The 18,520-nt window shown below is 43.3% G+C and overlaps 1 protein-coding gene across 4 annotated transcripts in view; it reads right to left on the bottom strand.

The window, feature by feature from the left end:
* Window positions 1-18,520, bottom strand: part of TBC1D32 (TBC1 domain family member 32) — a 323,193-nt gene that overhangs the window by 11,403 nt on the left and 293,270 nt on the right. For all 4 annotated transcript variants that reach the window (XM_038761204.1, XM_038761221.1, XM_038761231.1 and 1 more), the window contains 2 exons: window positions 16,171-16,311; window positions 4,719-4,907 (listed from right to left, as the gene is read on the bottom strand). In XM_038761204.1, the coding sequence (XP_038617132.1) occupies window positions 4,719-4,907; window positions 16,171-16,311 (330 nt within the window). The remainder of the gene's footprint in view (window positions 1-4,718; window positions 4,908-16,170; window positions 16,312-18,520) is intronic.

Raw genomic sequence — 18,520 nt, 5'->3', positions numbered from 1 at the left:
CCCAAACTACCAAACTCTACCTTCCTTATGCTACAACCCCCTGCGTGAAACCGCCTTCTTCTCCGAATCCATCATACTACAAATTCAAAGCCCTCCTAAAATCCCTCCTCCTACAATAAGCCTTCCCTGATCTATTCCCACCACCCAAGTTTTATCATCATCATCAATGGTATCTAATGAGCGCGTATTGTGTGCAGAGAACTGTACTAAGTGCTTTGGAGGGTACAATAAGACAGAGTCGGTAGACACGTTCCCTGACTACAGTTTAGAGGAGGAGACAGACATTAATATAAATATATAATTTACAATCAACCCAGAAGCCATTTCTAGCACTTATGTAGTTATTTGATACTATCTTGCTACTTCTGGATAAATTCTATTCAACTACATATTCCATTATTCATTCTAATTACTCTATCTGGAAGTATTGTTAAGTCTGTCTCTCTCATTAGCGTATATGCTCCTTGTGGGTAGGAAACATGTCCATTTTTTTGCCGTACTTTTTCAAGCATTTAGCATTGCATCCGGAGGGGGTTCAAGAAATAGCATTACCTCCTCAGTCTCAAACGCCTTCTAATCATTGTCTCCTTCCTCCCCTTCCCATTTTTGTGCTCTCTCTCTCTCTTTCTCACTCTCCTTTTCCCCCTTTCTTCCTCTAATTCTTTCTCCTCTAACCCCTTCCTTTCTCTCTTTCCTCTCCTTTTTTCTCCCTTTCTCCTTCTCTCCCTATTTCTCCCAACTTTTCTTTTCCCTCCTCTGCCTCATGCCTCCTCCGCTTCCATTTGTTTCCCTCTTTTCTTCAAAGCCCTGCTCCCTCAGTGCTCCACCCCTACATTCACACTATCAACCAATCAATCGTATTTATTGAGCGCTTACTGTGTGCAGAGCACTGTACTAAGCGCTTGGGAAGTACAAGTTGGCAACACTACCAGGTTGACACCTTGGCCTCTTCCTTTCTCTGCCCAGATTTCCCAGCAATTTGGCAGTTGGTGTTTGAGTCCTGATGCCCACACATGGGCAGTGAAAAGGAGGTGGGGAAAAAACTAGGGCGCCAGACTGCTCTGTCCAAGTCCAAAACTGACTCTGCATGGGGAACAACAATACCACTGGGAAAAGAGTGTAAGGAACGTGACTTTATTTACAGCAAATGATGACAGGCCAGGAAGATTCTTTCTGGGAAGACAACATGCCATAGTGGAAGAGGAGAAGCCGAGAGGCTGTTCACCAGGTCTAATTCTATTTATTTTCTTTTGTTAATACATTTTGTTTTGTTGTCTGTCTCCCCCTTCTAGACTGTGAGCCCGCTGTGGGGTAGGGACCGCCTCTATATGTTGCCAACTTGGACTTCCCAACCGCTTAGTACAGTGCTCTGCACACAGTAAGTGCTCAATAAATACGACTGAATGAAAGAATGAATACCTTATACACCCTCCTCAGTGACTAGCTGGGAATTTATACACTGGAAGGGAAGGTTGGCTCAAGGGTCACTCCTAAAGGGCCGCCATCAGTGACTCAATCAATCAGTCAATCAATCGTATTTATTGAGCCTTTACTGTGTGCTGAGCACTGTACTAAGCGCTTGGGAAGTACAAGTTGGCAACATATACAGACGGTCCCTACCCAACAGTGGGCTCACAGTCTAGAAGGGGGAGACAGAGAACAAAACAAATTAACAAAATAAAATAGAATAGATATGTACAAGAAAATAGAGTAATAAATACGTACAAATATATATACATATATACAGTTATCAGTATATACTCGGTATCAAATTGCGGGGCATAGGGTTATGGTTTCCCAGCAAGCGTTGTTCCTCAGTTCAGTTGATCGATCATATTTATTGAGTGTTTACTGTGTGCACAACACTGTACTTAGTGCTTGGGAGAATCCAAGCAAGGTGGCCTGCTACAGCACGAGCCTGGGAGCCAGAAGGACCTGAGTTCTAATCCCAGCTCTGCCATATGTCTGCTGTGTGACTTTGGGAGAGTCACTTAGTTACTCTGTGCCTTAGTTGGGAAGCAGCGTGGCTCAGTGGAAAGAGCCTGGGTTTTGGAGTCAGAGGTCACAGGTTCAAATCCCAGCTCTGCCTGTTGTCAGCTGTGTGACTTTGGACAAGTCATTTCACTTCTCTGGGCCTCAGTTACCTCATCTGTAAAAATGGGGATTAAGACTGTGAGCCCCCCGTGGGACAACCTGATCACCTTGTAATCTCCCCAGTGCTTAGAACAGTGCTTTGCACATAGTAAGTGCTTAATAAATGCCATCGTTTTATTATTAGTTTCCTCATCTATAAAATGGGACTAAGTCTGTGAGCCCCATAAGGGACGGGCTTTGTGTCCAACCTGATTACCTTGTGTTTAGAACACCCCAGTGCTTAGAACAGTGCTTGGCACATGGTAAGCACCTAACAAATAGCATAATCATTATTATTATTGTTAACAATGTGTTGTTAACACATTCCCCACCCACAGTCTAGAATCAATCAATTTGTTGACAGCCTGGGTGAAGGAATAAAAAAGATTTGAAGCTACAACTGTAACCAAACTGGGTGCAATAATATTCATTCATTCATATGTTGCCAATTTGTACTTCCCAAGCTCTTAGTACAGTGCTCTGCACACAGCGCTCAATAAATATGATTGATGATGATGATGATGATGATTCAATCGTATTTATTGAGTGTTTACTGTGTGCAGAGCACTGTATTAAGCACTTGGGAAGTACAAGTTGGCAACATATAGAGACGGTCCCTACCCAACAGCGGGCTCAGTGGATAGAGCATGAACCTAGGAGTCAGAAAGTCATGGGTTCTAATCTCAGCTCTGCCACTTGTCTGCTGTGTGGCTTTGGACAAGTCGCTTCACTTCTCTGTGCCTCCATTACCTCATCTGTAAAATGGGGATTAACACTGAGCCCCATGTGGGACAGGGACTGTGTCCAAACCGATTTTCTTGTGTCCACCCCGGCGCTTAGTACAGTGTCTGGCACATAGTAAGCACTTAAATACCACAATTATTATTATTATTACTATTAATAGTCACAGTGACTGTAACAAGTTGGGAAGTAGGGTGAAATTCAGTTAGTAGTAGGGGTAAAATTCAACTGGGAGAGGTTCAGTCAGGTACATAGAGGGACCAAAAATAAATACCATTAATGGAGGCAGGGCTAGCCACAATCACAGACAGAAAAAGATCTGGGGGTCAGAGTCAATTCCAAGCTGAATGAGGTAATAATAATGATGGCATTTATTAAGCGCTTACTATGTGCAAAGCACTGTTCTAAGCGCTGGGTAGTAAGGTACTGTTGCTATTTTCTTCACTAGCCAGACCCTTAAAGTACTATTTCTAGCTTGGGTTAGCATGTAAAAAAAAGGATGAGGAGACACCGGAGAGGGGCCGGAGAAGAGCAGTAGCCGGAAATGACGATAGGGAAGGGAAAGTTGTGTTATTTAGTTTCTTTGTCTGAATAGGACAATCACTGCTCATCTTAATTTGGCAATGAGGGGTGGGTTTCCTTCTGCAGGATTAGGTCAAAATAGACTAGGTCAAAAATGTATATAAAATCCCCCCCAAATCACCTGCCATGTAATCTCGACCAATGAGTATGCTGATGGTCCATGACGGAGACTTTATACCCTTTACACTAAAGGTCAACAAAGTCAAAATCTGTTGAATTTAGAGAAGAGACACCTGATGAAGGGTGTTCAAAGCTCATATTTACTGGAAATCTCTTCTTCCTCTTAGAAGAGCACACCAAAAATTGAAAAGGGATCATTAAAAAAAAATGAAGGCATTTCTAATGAGAACACCGTTCTACTGTAAATCAGAGACGGGATATTAAGAGGTGTGTGGATATAATCCATTCTATGAATTGCAAATAGGAGGTGCTCTGCACAAAGCATTAGATTTAAAGCCACATTATTATAGATATTAAACAGCAACATTTCTGAATAAAATGCTACAGAATTATTTAAAAGAGGGCAAGGCTATCTAGAAGAATGCAAGTTTGCTGAAGCATAATATCTCAAAACTACTTAAAAAATTATCTGCAATTTACATTTTTGGAGAACACACCAGGAATGAAAACCCTTCAGAAAGAAAGATTTGCAATAAAACAATCAATCATATTTATTGAGCACTTACTGTGTGCCGAGCACTGTACTAAGTGCTTGGAAAGTACAAGTTGGCAACATATAGAGACAGTCCCTACCCAACAGTGGGCTCACCGTCTAAAACAGTCTAAAACAACATTGCTAATGGTCTCTGAATGAAACAAAAGGCATGGTGTTTCTAAAAAAAATCTTCTTTTACTTTTATGGTAGTTGGTAAGCACTTACTATGTGTCAAGCACTGTGCTAAGCGCTGGCAGATACAAGTTAGATACAAAGAGAAGCACCATGGCCTAGTGGAAAGAGCACGGTCTGGGACTCAGAGGGCCTGCGCTCTAAACTCGGCTCCGCCGGTTGCCTGTTGTGGTGACCTTGGGCAAATTATTTCACTTCTCTGTGCCTCAGTTTCCTCATCTCTAAAATGGGGGTTAAGACTGTGAGCCGTATGTGGCCCTGTGATTAGCTTATATCTATCCCAGCACTTGGTCCAAAGGGAAAGGAACAGAAGGGAGGAACAAAGTGCCTAAAAACACACACACACACACACACAAAACCCCTTCCACCCCAGCTTTCCTCCGATATGTTTTACTGCTAAATCAAATGCATTCACCTTCAGAAAGACCTGGAGATCCTGAGTCTGAGTGTGTTGAAGAATATCTTGCTGCAGATGCTTGAAAATGGCTATGCACAGATAGACCTGGTAATCAGGACCCAGGAAAACGCACGTTGCAATATAGTGGCAGATCTCCTCCCAGTCCAGGTAATTCCAGAAGCACTGAGTTAGCCACTGCTGACAAATCTGAAAACAGAGAAAATGCCATTCAACCGAAATCACACAGAACTGGAAAGCAGACTGGACTTGGAGAAAGCAGGACCTAGAAGGAAGGTGGAAAAATGGTTAATAAAAATTGTGGTATTTGGTAAGCGCTTACTATAAGCCAGGTACTGTACTAACCACCGGGGTGGATACAAGCTAATCAGGTTGGACACAGTCCCTGTCCCACATGGGGCTCACAGTCTTAATTCCCATTTTACAGATGAGGAAACCGAGGCACAGAGAAGTTAAGTGACTTGCCCAAGGTCACCCAACAGACGATTTGCTTAGGCCTGCAAGGAAGCAACCTGGGGAGGGGCTCGGAAGATTGTTAACCTCCTCTTGGTCTCGATCAGTTACGTTTAGGGAGGTAAGCATTGGGTTTGGGGGTGATTCATTCAGTCATTCATTCAATCGTATTTATTGAGCGCTTACTGTGTGCAGAGCACTGTACTAAGCGCTTGGAAAGTACAAGTTGGCAACATATAGAGACGGTCGCTACCCAACAGTGGGCTCACAGTCTAGAAGGGGAAGACAGAGAACAAAACAAAACATAATAAAATAAAATAAATACAATAAATATGTACAGATAAGAGAATTATACTATACTATTATACTATAATTATACTATATCATATAATACTATATTATAATTATACTATACTAAGCACTTGGGAAAGTACACTTCAAACTCTAAATACACAGCTCTGCACACAGTAAGCATTCATAAGTACCACTGATTGTTAATAATAATAATAATAATAATAACTGTTTCCTATGTGCCAAGCACTGTTCTAAGCGCTGGGGTAGATATAAGGTAATCAGGTTGCCCCATGTACTCCCCATTTTAAGGATGAGGTAACTGAGGCCCAGAGAAGTGAAGTGGCTTGCCCAAGGTCACACAGCAGACAAGTGGCAGAGCCGGGAATAGAACTCACATCCTGTGACTCCCAAGCCTGGGCTCTTTCCACTAAGCCACGCTGCAGAGTTGGTAGACAGGATCTCTGCCCACAAGGAGCTTACAATCTACAAGGGGAGACAGACACTATAATATATTAGCGATGGGAAATAGTGGAATATGAAGTAAATTTGAAATTAAGATATAAATACAAAGCATGACAACATAAAAATGAAACATTAATGCAGAAAATACAGCAATATTTAAAAGTAATACATTAGAAATACATTAGAAAATGACAATTAAGCACTTAGTACAGTGCTAAGCGCTTAGTACAGTGCTCTGCACGCAGTAAGTGCTCAATAAATACGATTGAATGAATGACCATTATGTACCATAAAAATTAGCAGCGTGGCTCAGTGGAAAGAGCACGGGCTTTGGAGTCAGAGGCCTTGAGTTCAAATCCCGCGCCACCAATTGTCAGCCGTGTGACTTTGGGCAAGTCACTTAACTTCTCTGGGCCTCAGTTCCCTCATCTGTAAAATGGGGATTAAGACTGTGAGCCTCACGTGGGACAACCTGATCACCTTGCATCCCCCCCAGTGCTCATAACAGTGCTTTACACATAGTAAGCGCTTAACAAATACCACCATTATTATTATTATTATTATAGACACTACCATGCTAAAAGTGAAGATGTGCTGATTAACATTTTAAGTGATTGTCTAAAGTCGAAAATAGGTTTCAAACCACATGGTTCGGTTCGTAGAAAATGTGACATGGCCACCTTTGCCGACCACTCAAGTCTTTTCCTTAGCTCGGCATACTTAATAAAATATAATTGTACCTCAAAAGCAAACGGATGAAAAATAAATACTGTATTAAAACATGCTCTGGAATTTCATGGCTCTCATACTGGAACTTCATGTTACTGAAAACGTTGCACAGAAAATACAGTTCCAGCCCCAAAGGGCACAACAACTTTGCTATTCTGAATCTGAAAAACTAAGTGGTTTTTCCCCCTGGATCTTTCCCTGCACAAATCTTCACGATGTATACACACCCACTTATCCCCCAAGGAGACTAAGCCCCAGTGCTATCAGCACTGTATTTATATAGTGCCTCTCTCCCAGGGAACATAAAACACATTAGAGACAACACCACAACACCTCGATTCTCTTCACATCATCCCTACGGCCTTCTAAGAGTTCACACCTAGGTGGGTAGTAATCTCTGTCACTCAACTGCTCTAGCTTCAACTACAGCCTGTGATTTGTGCAAACCCCACAAGGATGCTTGTAAAAGCCTTTGTCTCCCCTAAACACTCGTCTGCTGTGCGACCTTGGGCAAGTCACTGAACTTCTTGCGCCTCAGTTTCCTCATCTGTAAACTGGGGATTATGACAGTGAGCCCCAGGTGGGACAGGGACTGGGTCAAACTTGATTAGTTTTTATCTACTCCAGGGTTCAGTGCAGTGCCCGGCACGTAGTAAGCACTTCACATATACGACAAAAGCCAAACAAAAATTAGATTCTGGATAAGAAAAGATCACCCCAGTTGAAACCGTTCATCAATTACACTGGTTAGACACCTTTCAGGATGGCACCTGAAGAGTTTCCAGTCCTCCACCAGTCTCGACTATGGGAGGGAGAGTCAAACTGAGGCCCGTCCATTCCATTCTAGCTTGGCCAGGGGCTAGCGAGTGCAAATTAATCTGCTACAAGTCAAAACTCACCCGTGCTGGGCAGCAGCGGCACGGGAGAGAGTCGAGGGTGGAGACAAGTTTACCGCGCAAAAGGCAACCATTTCCATATTTTTACCAAGAATCCTCTCTGGATCCACTACCAGAACGACTGCAGATGGAGGCGGGGTGCTCTGGGAGAGATGCGTCCACGGCGTCGTTATGTCGGAGACGACTCGACAGCACGAGAGAAGACGCTGAGCGAGGAAGTCTAAGAAACACGGTGGACAACTGATGGACAGACGGTCACTTTCATAAAAGGCCCCAAATTCTCGGAAGAACTCGGTTCCAATTCAGACCCCCTAACGAGTTCCTGTGATTGCTGAGGGGGGAAATTGCTGTCAATCTGTCCGAATAAACCTTCCTGTAATGAAACCTCCACTTCATCTCATTCTCTGAGATGGAGAGGAAAAAGAATTGTGAAGGAGAAAACACAGTTTCACGCCTTTAGATTTAAAAACTTCTCAGAGGATAGCTACTTTACAAAATGCAGTTGCGGAATAATGGCTTGAGTGGCACCGTCATTTTAAACTGAGCTTCCTAATCATGGCAGCCCATCATCCAATTCAGGACGCTTGTGTTAATCAATTGTACTTATTGAGTGCTTACTGTAATAATAATAATAATAATAATAATAATGGCATTTATTAAGCACTTACTATGTGCAAATCAATCAATCAATCATATTTATTGAGCACTTACTGTGTGCAGAGCACTGTACTAAGCGCTTGGGAAGTACAAGTTAGCAACACATAGAGACAGTCCCTACCCAACGGTGGGCTTACAGTCTAAAAGGGGGAGACAGAGAACAAAACCAAACATACTAACAAAATAAAGCAAAAGCACTGTTCTAAGCGCTGGGGAGTTTACAAAGCGATCTGGTTGTCCCACGTGGGGCTCGCAGTCAATCCCCATTTTACAGATGAGGTAACTGAGGCACAGAGAAGTGAAGTGACTTGCCCAAAGTCACACAGCTGACAGTTGGTGGAGTCAGAATTTGAACCCATGACCTCTGACTCCAAAGCCCAGGTTCTTTCCACTGAGCCACGCTGCTTCCCTACTGTGTGCACAGCACTGGAATAAGCGCTTGGGAGAGTACAATATAACATAGAGTCTATCTGTTTACCAACTTAATATCTGTCTCCCCTTCTGGACTGTAAACTCACTGTGGGCAGGGGACGTTGTCTACCAACTCCGTTATATTCTCCCAAACACTTAGTACAGTACTTTGCACACAGTAAGTGCTCACTAAATACCACGGATTGATAGCTTACTCATTTCTGTCTATTTTTACAACTATTTACTCTCCATCCCCCGCATCTTACCTCCTTCCCTTCCCCACAGCACCTGTATATATGTTTGTACGTATTTATTACTCTATTTATTTATTTTACTTGTACCTATCTATTCTATTTATTTTATTTTGTTAGTATGTTTGGTTTTGTTCTCTGTCTCCCCCTTCTAGACCGTGAGCCCACTGTTGGGTAGGGACGGTCTCTATATGTTGCCAGCTTGTACTTCCCAAGCGCTTAGTACAGTGCTCTGCACACAGTAAGCGCTCAATAAATACGATTGATGATTGATTGATTCACTCACCCATGGTACGTGCATTGACTTACATTACTGTCTCCTTTGTTAGGTAACTTTACCAAGGCTGAGACGGTGTCATTTACTCCTTCAGTCGTTGTCTTCCGTTGTCGGGTCGTGTCTGATCCATAGCGACGCCATGGATACACCTCTCCCAGGACACCCCACCTCCATCTGCCATTGTTCTGGCAGTGGATCCATAGAGTTTTCTTGGTAAAAACGTGGAATTGTTTCACCACTGCCTCCTTCCGCGCGGTAAACCCGAATCTCCGCCCTTGACTCTCTCCCGTGCCGCTGCACTACCACGTGCAAGTACCGTGCTGGGTGCTGAGGTAATTACAAGGTCAAGAGGTGAGACATTCCCCTGTCCCCCACAGAATCAAACTGTAAATGGGGGATGAAGCAAACACATCACTCCATCAATCAATCAATCAATCAATCGTATTTATTGAGCGCTTACTGTGAGCAGAGCACTGGACTAAGCGCTTGGGAAGTACAAGTTGGCAACATATAGAGACGGTCCCTACCCAGCGTGGCATAAAATACGATTGAATGAATAGTGCATAGAGAACAGTCCACGGAGTGAGAAGAGCATGGGTTCTAATCCCAGCTCCGCCATTTCTCTGCTGTGTGGCCTTAGGCAAGTCACTTCATTGGGCCTCAGTCCCCTCATCTGTAAAATGGGGATTAAACTGTGAGCCCTACATGGGACAGAGACTGCGTCCAACCCGATTTGCTTGTATCCACCCCAGCGCTTAGTTCAGTGCTTGGCACATAGTAATATTGGCACATAAATATTACTCTATTTATTTATTTATTTTACTTGTACATATCTATTCTATTTATTTTATTTTGTTAATATGTTTTGTTTGGTTCTCTGTCTCCCCCTTCTAGACTGTGAGCTCACTGTTGGGTAGGGACCGCCTCTGTGCGTTGCCGACTTGTACTTCCCAAGCACTTAGTACAGTGGTCTGCACACACTAAGCACTCAATAAATATGATTGATTGATTAAGAGCTTAACAAGTATGTATAGTTATAATAATAATAATAATGGCATTTATTAAGCGCTTACTGTGTGCGAAGCACTGTTCTAATTGCTGGGGAGGTTACAAGGTGATCAGGTTGTCCCACAGAGGGCTTACAGTCAATCCCCATTTTACAGATGAGGGAACTGAGGCCCAGAGAAGTGAAGTGACTCGCCCAAAGTCACACAGCTGACAATTGGCAGAGCCGGGATTTGAACCCATGACCTCTGACTCCAAAGCCCGTGCTCTTTCCACGGAGCCACGCTGCTTCTCTACATATACTTGTTATATGCATATACTTGTATATGTTTGTATGTATTATATATATGTTTGTATGTATTACTCTATTTTATTTGTACATATTTATTCTATTTATTTTATTTTGTTAATATGTTTTGTTTTGTTCTCTGTCTCCCCCTTCTAGACTGTGAGCCTGTTGTTGGGTAGGGACCGTCCCTATATGTTGCCAACTTGTACTTCCCAAGCGCTTAGTCCAGTGCTCTGCACACAGTAAGCGCTCAATAAATACGATTGAATGAATGAAGTACCACAGTTATTATTATTCAATCAATCAATCAATCGTATTTATTGAGCGCTTACTGTGTGCAGAGCACTGGACTAAGCGCTTGGAAAGTACAAGTTGGCAACATATAGAGACAGTCCCTACCCAACAGTGGGCTCACAGTCTATATTCGTGCATTCGATTCAATCGTATTTACTGATCACTTCCTGTGTGCAGAGCACTGTACTAAGAGCTACTGCTTTACAATATAGCAATAGAGACAATCCCTGTCCACAGCAAGCTCACAGTTTAGATGGGGAGAGACAGATAGCAATACAAGCAAACAGATATCAATATAAGTAAATAAAATTACTGATAGCTACGTAAGTGGGGTGGGGCAGGGAGGGGGGGAAGAGTGAAGGGAGCGAGTCAGGATTACGCAGAAAGGAGTGGGAGGTGAGGAAAAGTGGGGCTTAGTCTGGAAAGGTCTCTTGGAGGAGATGTGTGTTAAGTAAGGCTTTGAAGTGGCGGGGAGGGCGAGTAATTGTCTGATGGATTCGAGGAGGGAAGGCATTCCAGGTCAGAGGGAGGACGTGGGCCAGGGGTTGACCACCGGACGGGCAAGAACAAGGGCCAGTGAGAAGGTTAGCACCAGCAAAGTGTGCGGGCTGGATTGTAGAAGGAGAGAAGGGAGGTGAGGTAGGAGGGGGCAAGATGATGGAGCGCTTTAAAACCAGGGAAATTTCTGTTTGATACGGAGGTGGATAGGTAACCACTGGAGATTTCTGAGGCGTGGGGTGACATATCCTGAACGTTTCTATAGAAAGAGAATCTGGGCAGCAGAGTGAGGTATGGACTGAAGTGGGAAAAGGCAGGAGGTTGGGAGGTCAGAAAAGAGGCTGATGCAGTAATCTAGGTGGGTTAGGATGAGTGAATGTACTAAAGTGGTGGTGGTTTCGATGGAGAGGAAAGGGAGGATTTTAGCGATGTTGAGAAGGTGAGACCGACAGGATCTGGTGATGGATTGGATATGTTTGAATGAGAGAGCGGAGTCAACACATTATGCCAAGGTTATGGGCTTGTGATACGGGAAGGACAGCTGTGCCGTCTACAATCAATCAATCGTATTTACTGAGCGCTTACTGTGTGCAGAGCACTGTACTAAGCGCTTGGGAAGTACAAGTTGGCAACATAGAGAGACGGTCCCTACCCAACAGTGGGCTCACAGTCTACAGCGACAGGCAAGTTCGGGAGAGGAGAGGGTTTGGGAGGGAAGTTAAGGAGCTCTGTTTTGGACATGTTAAGTTTGAGGTGATGGAAGGACACCCGAGCAGAGTTGTCCTGAAGACACGAGGAGATGCGAACCTGGAGTGAGAGAGATCAGGGGAGAAGATGTAGATTTGGGTATCATTCATTCATTCAATCGTATTTATTGATTTACTGTGTGCAGAGCACTGTACTAAGCGCTTGGGAAGTACAAGTTGGCAATATAGAGACGGTCCCTACCCAACAGTGGGTATCATCTGCACAATATTGGTAACTGAAGCCGTGGGAGCAAAGGAGTACTCCAAGGGAATGAGTGTCATCTCCACATCTTGGGGGTCTAGGTAAGAGTGGGTTGTAAGAATGAACAACTGCTATACAACATGCCCATTTATATTCATTCAATCATATTTATTGACAGTCCCTACCCAACAATGGGCTCACAGTCTAGAAGGGGGAGACAGACAACAAAACAAAACATGTAGACAGGTGTCAAAATCATCAGAAGATGATGATTTTAGACTGTGAGCCCACTGTTGGGTAGGGACTGTCTCTATATGTTGCCAACTTGTACTTCCCAAGCGCTTAGTACAGTGCTCTGCACACAGTAAGCACTCAATAAATATGATTGATTGATTGATTGATTGATCAGAACAAATAGAATTATATGTAAATACCTTCAAGCCCATGGCACTAAATGGGGGGTCAGTTTTAAATGGGACAACATATCCTGCACAATTTTTGAATCTTTCTTAACCCCTATCTTTCAGAGATTCTGGGCCTGCTTCTGGGGGTTTCTAATTTCCTTCCCAGGAAGCTAAGCAATAACTACAATAATAATTGTGGTGTTTGTTTAAGCACTTATTATGTGCCAGGTGCTGTACTAACAAGCAAATTGGGTTGGACACAGTCCCTGTCCCGCAAGAGGCTCACAGTCTTAATCCTCACTTTACAGATGAGGTAACTGAGGCACAGAGAAGTGAAATGACTTGTCCAGGGTCACACAGCTGACAAAGTGGTGGAGGCAGGATTTGAACCTAGGTCCTTCTGACTCCAGGCCTGTGCTCTTTCCACTAGACCATGCTGCTTCTCTGTGTTTGCACTGAATTAATGCGTTTTTTGATCTAATGGAGCCAGGAATGCCACTCTGTTGATTCAGATTTCTTCATTGTTATAGAAGGTGGAAAATGTCAGAGTCTTTTAAATGAAAAGGGACTCTTTCCTTTTGAGCTTTGTAAAATGGAAATCAAACTTCAGATCCTTGCTTCTGTTTTCCACTTAACATTCAGCTGCAACTTCTATGAGACAAGACGGGCTTCAGTGAAAAGAGCCACTGCCCTTCAAAAAGCTCTGTGGCAATAAGACAGCAGAGCACCAGAAAAGGAGAAATTAATTTCCGGCTAATTCTGCTTTTTTTAATTTCCAAATCGAAATCTCTTACTTTTTCTCTACAGAGCAGTGCATTTCATTTAGCTCTATAAGCACAAATCCTGGGCTAATCACACATCCCTAAATGTCTAAAAATACACAATGTTGAAAAGCAGTGTTTCCAATTAGATTACACTGAACGGGATATGGAATAAGATTTGCTTTCACACCTCTACATTTAGGTGTGTTAAAAGCCATTTCCAAACTTAATTGAAGAATTATTATTGGAAATAAAATGGTAATGCAACGCAAAGAAAGGATTATGTGAACACATTAGAGGCGTGATACTATTGTTTCACTTTAGGGTTTCTAGGAGGAAGCCATGTTTGCATTAAAAATTGAGATGTAGGTCAGAAAAAAGTCAGTGCTTTTAATTTAAAAATGAAAATTACTAATGTGTAAAGAGCAGAACAGAGCCCCCACTCTAAGCAATCTTTACTCTTCCATACTCATTACCATTGGCAGCATTTATCGGGGAATTTTGTTCAGAGCAGTGTACTGGGCACACTGACCGTACGCAGAGCACTGTGAACACACAATAAAGTAGATGACACTGTCCCTGTCCTTGAGGAGTTTATAATCTAATGGGGAAGACGAGAAGAAAGTATACCTAACTCAATCAGTCAATCATATATAGAATTTCACATTAGTGTCTGTCTCCCCATCTAGACTGTAAGCTCATTATGGGCAGGGAATATGTCTCCTAATTCTCTTATACTGTACTCTCCCAAGCACTTAGAACAGCGTTGTGCACATAGTAAGCATTCAATAGATACCACTGATTGATTATTGAGCATTTACTGTGTGCGGGACACTGTACTCAATGTTTGGGAGAGTATGATATAACGAAGTGGTAAACATTTCCTGCTCACAAGGAGTTTATAGTCTAGACACACTTCCGTTTTCAGTAAAAGCGAGCAAAATGTGAATAAAAAAACGAGAATACTTTCCACGTATTCATTAATTCATTCAACTGTATTCACGCATAGTGGATAGAGCACGGACCTGGGAGTGATTAGGTCATGGGTTCTAATCCCAGCTCCGCCGCTTGTCTGCTGTGTGACCTTGGGCAAGTCACTTCACTTCTCTGGGCCTCAGTTCCCTTGTCTGTAAAATGGGGATTGAGACTGTGAGCCCCACATGGGACAAGGGACTGTGTCTGACCCGATTTGCTTGTATCCACCCCAGCGCTTAATACAATGCCTGGCACAAAGTAAGCACTTAACAAATACCATCATTATTATTATGTACAGATTATATATATATATATATATGTATATATTATTCTCGACTCAACTCTCTCATTGATTGAAGCAGTGTGGCTCAGTGGAAAAGAGCCCGGGCTTTGGAGTTAGAGGTCATGGGTTCAAATCCCGGCTCTGCCACTAGCCAGCTGTGTGACTTTGGGCAAGTCACTTAACTTCTCTGGGCCTCAGTTACCTCATCTGTAACATGGGGATTAAGATTGTGAGCCCCCCGTGGGACAAACTGATCACCTTGTAACCTCCCCAGTGCTTAGAACAGTGCTTTGCACATAGTAAACACTTAATAAATGCTATTATTATTATTATTATGTATGCATATGTATATATTTACATATATGTGTACATGTACAGATATATTTATATACACATATATGTGTACATTCATGTATATAATTATATGGTTCAATATAACAATATGCATTGTCATACTGTACTCTCCCTGGTGCTTAGTACAGTGCTCTGCACATAATAAGCACTCATTAATTACGACTGAGGCAGCCCAACCTCTACAGTGTCCTTAATTTCCAGGTGACATGCTGAGCGGGGGAAGAAGTAGTTGACCAGAAGGGGATACCTTCCACCATGGAGTCATTTTTAGTGCACTCACTCTAGGGTTATTAGATCTAGAAGGAGTTGACCCAGGTCTGGAGCCAGTAAAACTATGGAGCAGGCTAAGGAAATCCAGAAATGGACATTGACCCTTCAGGGAGGCTCAGAACACAGTAGAAAGAGTTAAAGTAGAGATTGTTCGATTTCTTCTCAAACTGAAGCGTAAAAATGTGGTCTCTTTGGCAATAAGGAGAGATAGACACGAGTCATTGACATTTAAAAAACGGTATTTGCTAAGCACTTACTGTGTGCCAAGCACTGTACTAAACTTGGGGGATGATAAAAGCTAATTAGGTTGGACACAAAAACGGTATTTGTTAAGCACTTACTGTGTGCTAGACTGTGTGTCCTCTAGACTGTGAGCCCACTGTTGGGTAGGGACCGTCTCTATATGTTGCCAACTTGTACTTCCCTAGCGCTTAGTACAGTGCTCTGCACACAGTAAGCGCTCAATAAATACAATTGAATGAATGAATGAATGAATGTTGCCAACTTGTACTTCCCAAGCGCTTAGTACAGTGCTCTGCACACAATAAGCGCTCAATAAATACGATTGAATGAATGAATGAAAGTGCGCCAAGCACTGTATTAAACTCAGGGTAAGATAAGAGCTAATTAGGTTGGACACAGTCCCTGTCCCACATGGGGTTCACAGTCTTAATCCCCATTTTACACATGAGGTAACTGAGATGCGAGAAGTGAAGTGACATCCCCAAGGTCATACAGCAGAAAACGGGCAGAGCTGGGATTAGAACCCGGGTCCTTCTGACTCCCAGCTGCTTTTCTCTGTCGACGCTGCATCTCTAATAATTAATACAATAATTCCAGGCAGTTGAACGCACAACATAATTGATTAGCCTGATAGCGTGATTTTTAAATCCCAGCTTTGGTGGTGTAAAGTTACCTCTGACGTGGCTTTGCCATATTACCTGAGAGGGCGTGAAGCCGGACATCTGGAAAGCCGAAAAGACGAGAGGCACTTCAGCTTTAAGCAACATCTCAATGCCGTGAGCGCTGCAGAAATACAGTGGATGCATGCCCGACTCTGCTACGTCGGTAGGTAGGTGTCTCTGCAGCAAAAGGAAAATTGATGATGACATATTCAAATATCTTGAAAGGCCACCTTCACACACTTACTTACCTAAGACCTTTCCTTGCCTTGCTGCTTGAATTGCCATTGTGTAACAGGCTATGGTTAAGAAAACCATCTGTGGGGACTGTAACGACAAACTGAAGCACGAGATAAGACGGGAAGCACTGAATGCAGCAAAACAAGATGTGCAGAGGAGAAAAAAAACCCACAAACTTCAGCGTGGGCAGAAACTCCTCTTCCAGCCACTCCGTTTTCTAAGACCAGCCAGAAATTTTATGGCCCAGGTTAAACATCGCCAGGCACTGATTCCACCTATTTCTGATCCTGGGATCTGGTCTCAATATCTGACTTTTCAATGCCGTGTCCTGGTACTCGCTTTGTTCTTGTTCCCGTAAGGAGGCAGGCTGTATGTGGATTTCATTTCCTCCATCTTGAGCGGGAGAACAGCTACACCTAAAGTCCCCATCTCTTTAGTTAGAATTTAGAATTTTCATTCAAGCAACACCTGGTCCTCCTAAACCAGTTTCTTTGGAAATCATTAAATTAGATTGTGCGATTCACAGCTCTTTTTGTGAAGATGCACTAATTTTGAGGAGGGTCTCAAATTTACTATTCACCAACCAGGGCAGATTTTATTCTCAGACCAGAACTGATTCAACCATTGCACATTTGAGTGAAATTCATAACATTACCTAACATTATCTCACCTTGGCTTTGCTGACACTGTCCCCTCTCGATTCCCCTCCCATCTTTCCAGCTGCTCATCCTCAGTTTCTTTCACAGGCTCCTCCCCTGATTTCCACCCCCTAGTCCCTCAAGGTTTAGTTCTGGGTCCCCTCCTATTTTACCTCTAAACCCACTCCCTTGTAGAACTCCTTCGCTCACACGGCTTCAACAACCATCTCTGTGTAGATGATTCCCAAATCTACATCTCCAGCTCAGTTTTTTCTCTTTCTCTGCATGCTAGTGTTTCCTCCTGCCTTCAGAACATTTCTACTTGGATATCCCACCAACACCTCAAACTTAACCTTTCTAAAACAGAACTCCTCATTTTCCCACCCAAATCTCATCCTCCCCCCGACTTTCCCATCACTTTAAACAGCATTACCCTCCTCCTTGTCTCACAAGCCCAAAACCTTGACATTATCCTCGACTCCGCTCTCTCATTCAACCCACATATTCAATCTGTCACCAAATCCTGTCGGTTCAACCTTCACAATAGTACTCTTTCCGCTCCATCCAAACTGCTACTGTGTTGATCCAAGCACTTATCTTATCTCGCCTTAACTACTGCATCTGCCTCCTTGCTTGCCTCCTGCCTCTCTCCGCTCCAGTCCATACTTCACTCTGCTGCCTCGATTATTTTTCTACAAAAATATTCACTTCATATTGCTTCACTCAAGAACCTCCAGTGGTTGCCCACCCACCTTCACAACAAACTGAAACTCCTAACCATGGGCTTTAAAGCACTTAACCAGTTCGCCCCCTCCTACCTCACTTCACTGATCACCTACCTGTAGCAATACTGCGCAGCACACTTTAGCATCACTTCACCCACTGTGCCCCAACCTTGTCCATCTTGATGCTGACCACTTTCCCACATTCCCCCCTTCCTCTTCTCCCACTCCCTTCAGTGCTGCCCTTTGTTCTTCCCCTCCTCCCAGCCCCAAGGCACTTATGGACATATTCTGCATTTTATTTATTTACTTTAATGCCTGTCTTCCACCTCTCTAGACTTTAAGCTTGTTGCGGGCAGGGAATGTGTCTGTTTACTGCTGTACTGTACTCTCCCAAGTGCTTTGTAAAGTGCTCTGCACAGAGTAAGCGCTCAATAAATACTATTGAATGAATGAAAAAATCCTCCCACTGGCCTGGAACTCCCTCCTCCTCCATATATGACAGACCACCACTCTCCCCTCCCTAGAGCCTTCTTAAGATCTCATCTACTAATGATAATAATGGTATTTGTTTTGCTTTTTTAAATATCTGTTAATCACTTACCACGTGCCAGGCACTGTACGAAGCGCTGAGGTAGATACAACTGATCAGTTTAGACACAGTCCATGCCCCACATGAGGCTCAATCTTAACCCCCATTTTACAGATGAGGTAACAGGCACAGAAAGGTTAAGTGCCTTGACCAAGGTTTCACAGCAGACAAGTGGCAGAGCTGGGATTAGAACACCA

Source organism: Tachyglossus aculeatus, chromosome 2, assembly GCF_015852505.1.
Source record: "Tachyglossus aculeatus isolate mTacAcu1 chromosome 2, mTacAcu1.pri, whole genome shotgun sequence".
NCBI classification, from domain to species: domain Eukaryota; kingdom Metazoa; phylum Chordata; class Mammalia; order Monotremata; family Tachyglossidae; genus Tachyglossus; species Tachyglossus aculeatus.
This window is presented reverse-complemented; position numbering and strand designations above follow the sequence as displayed.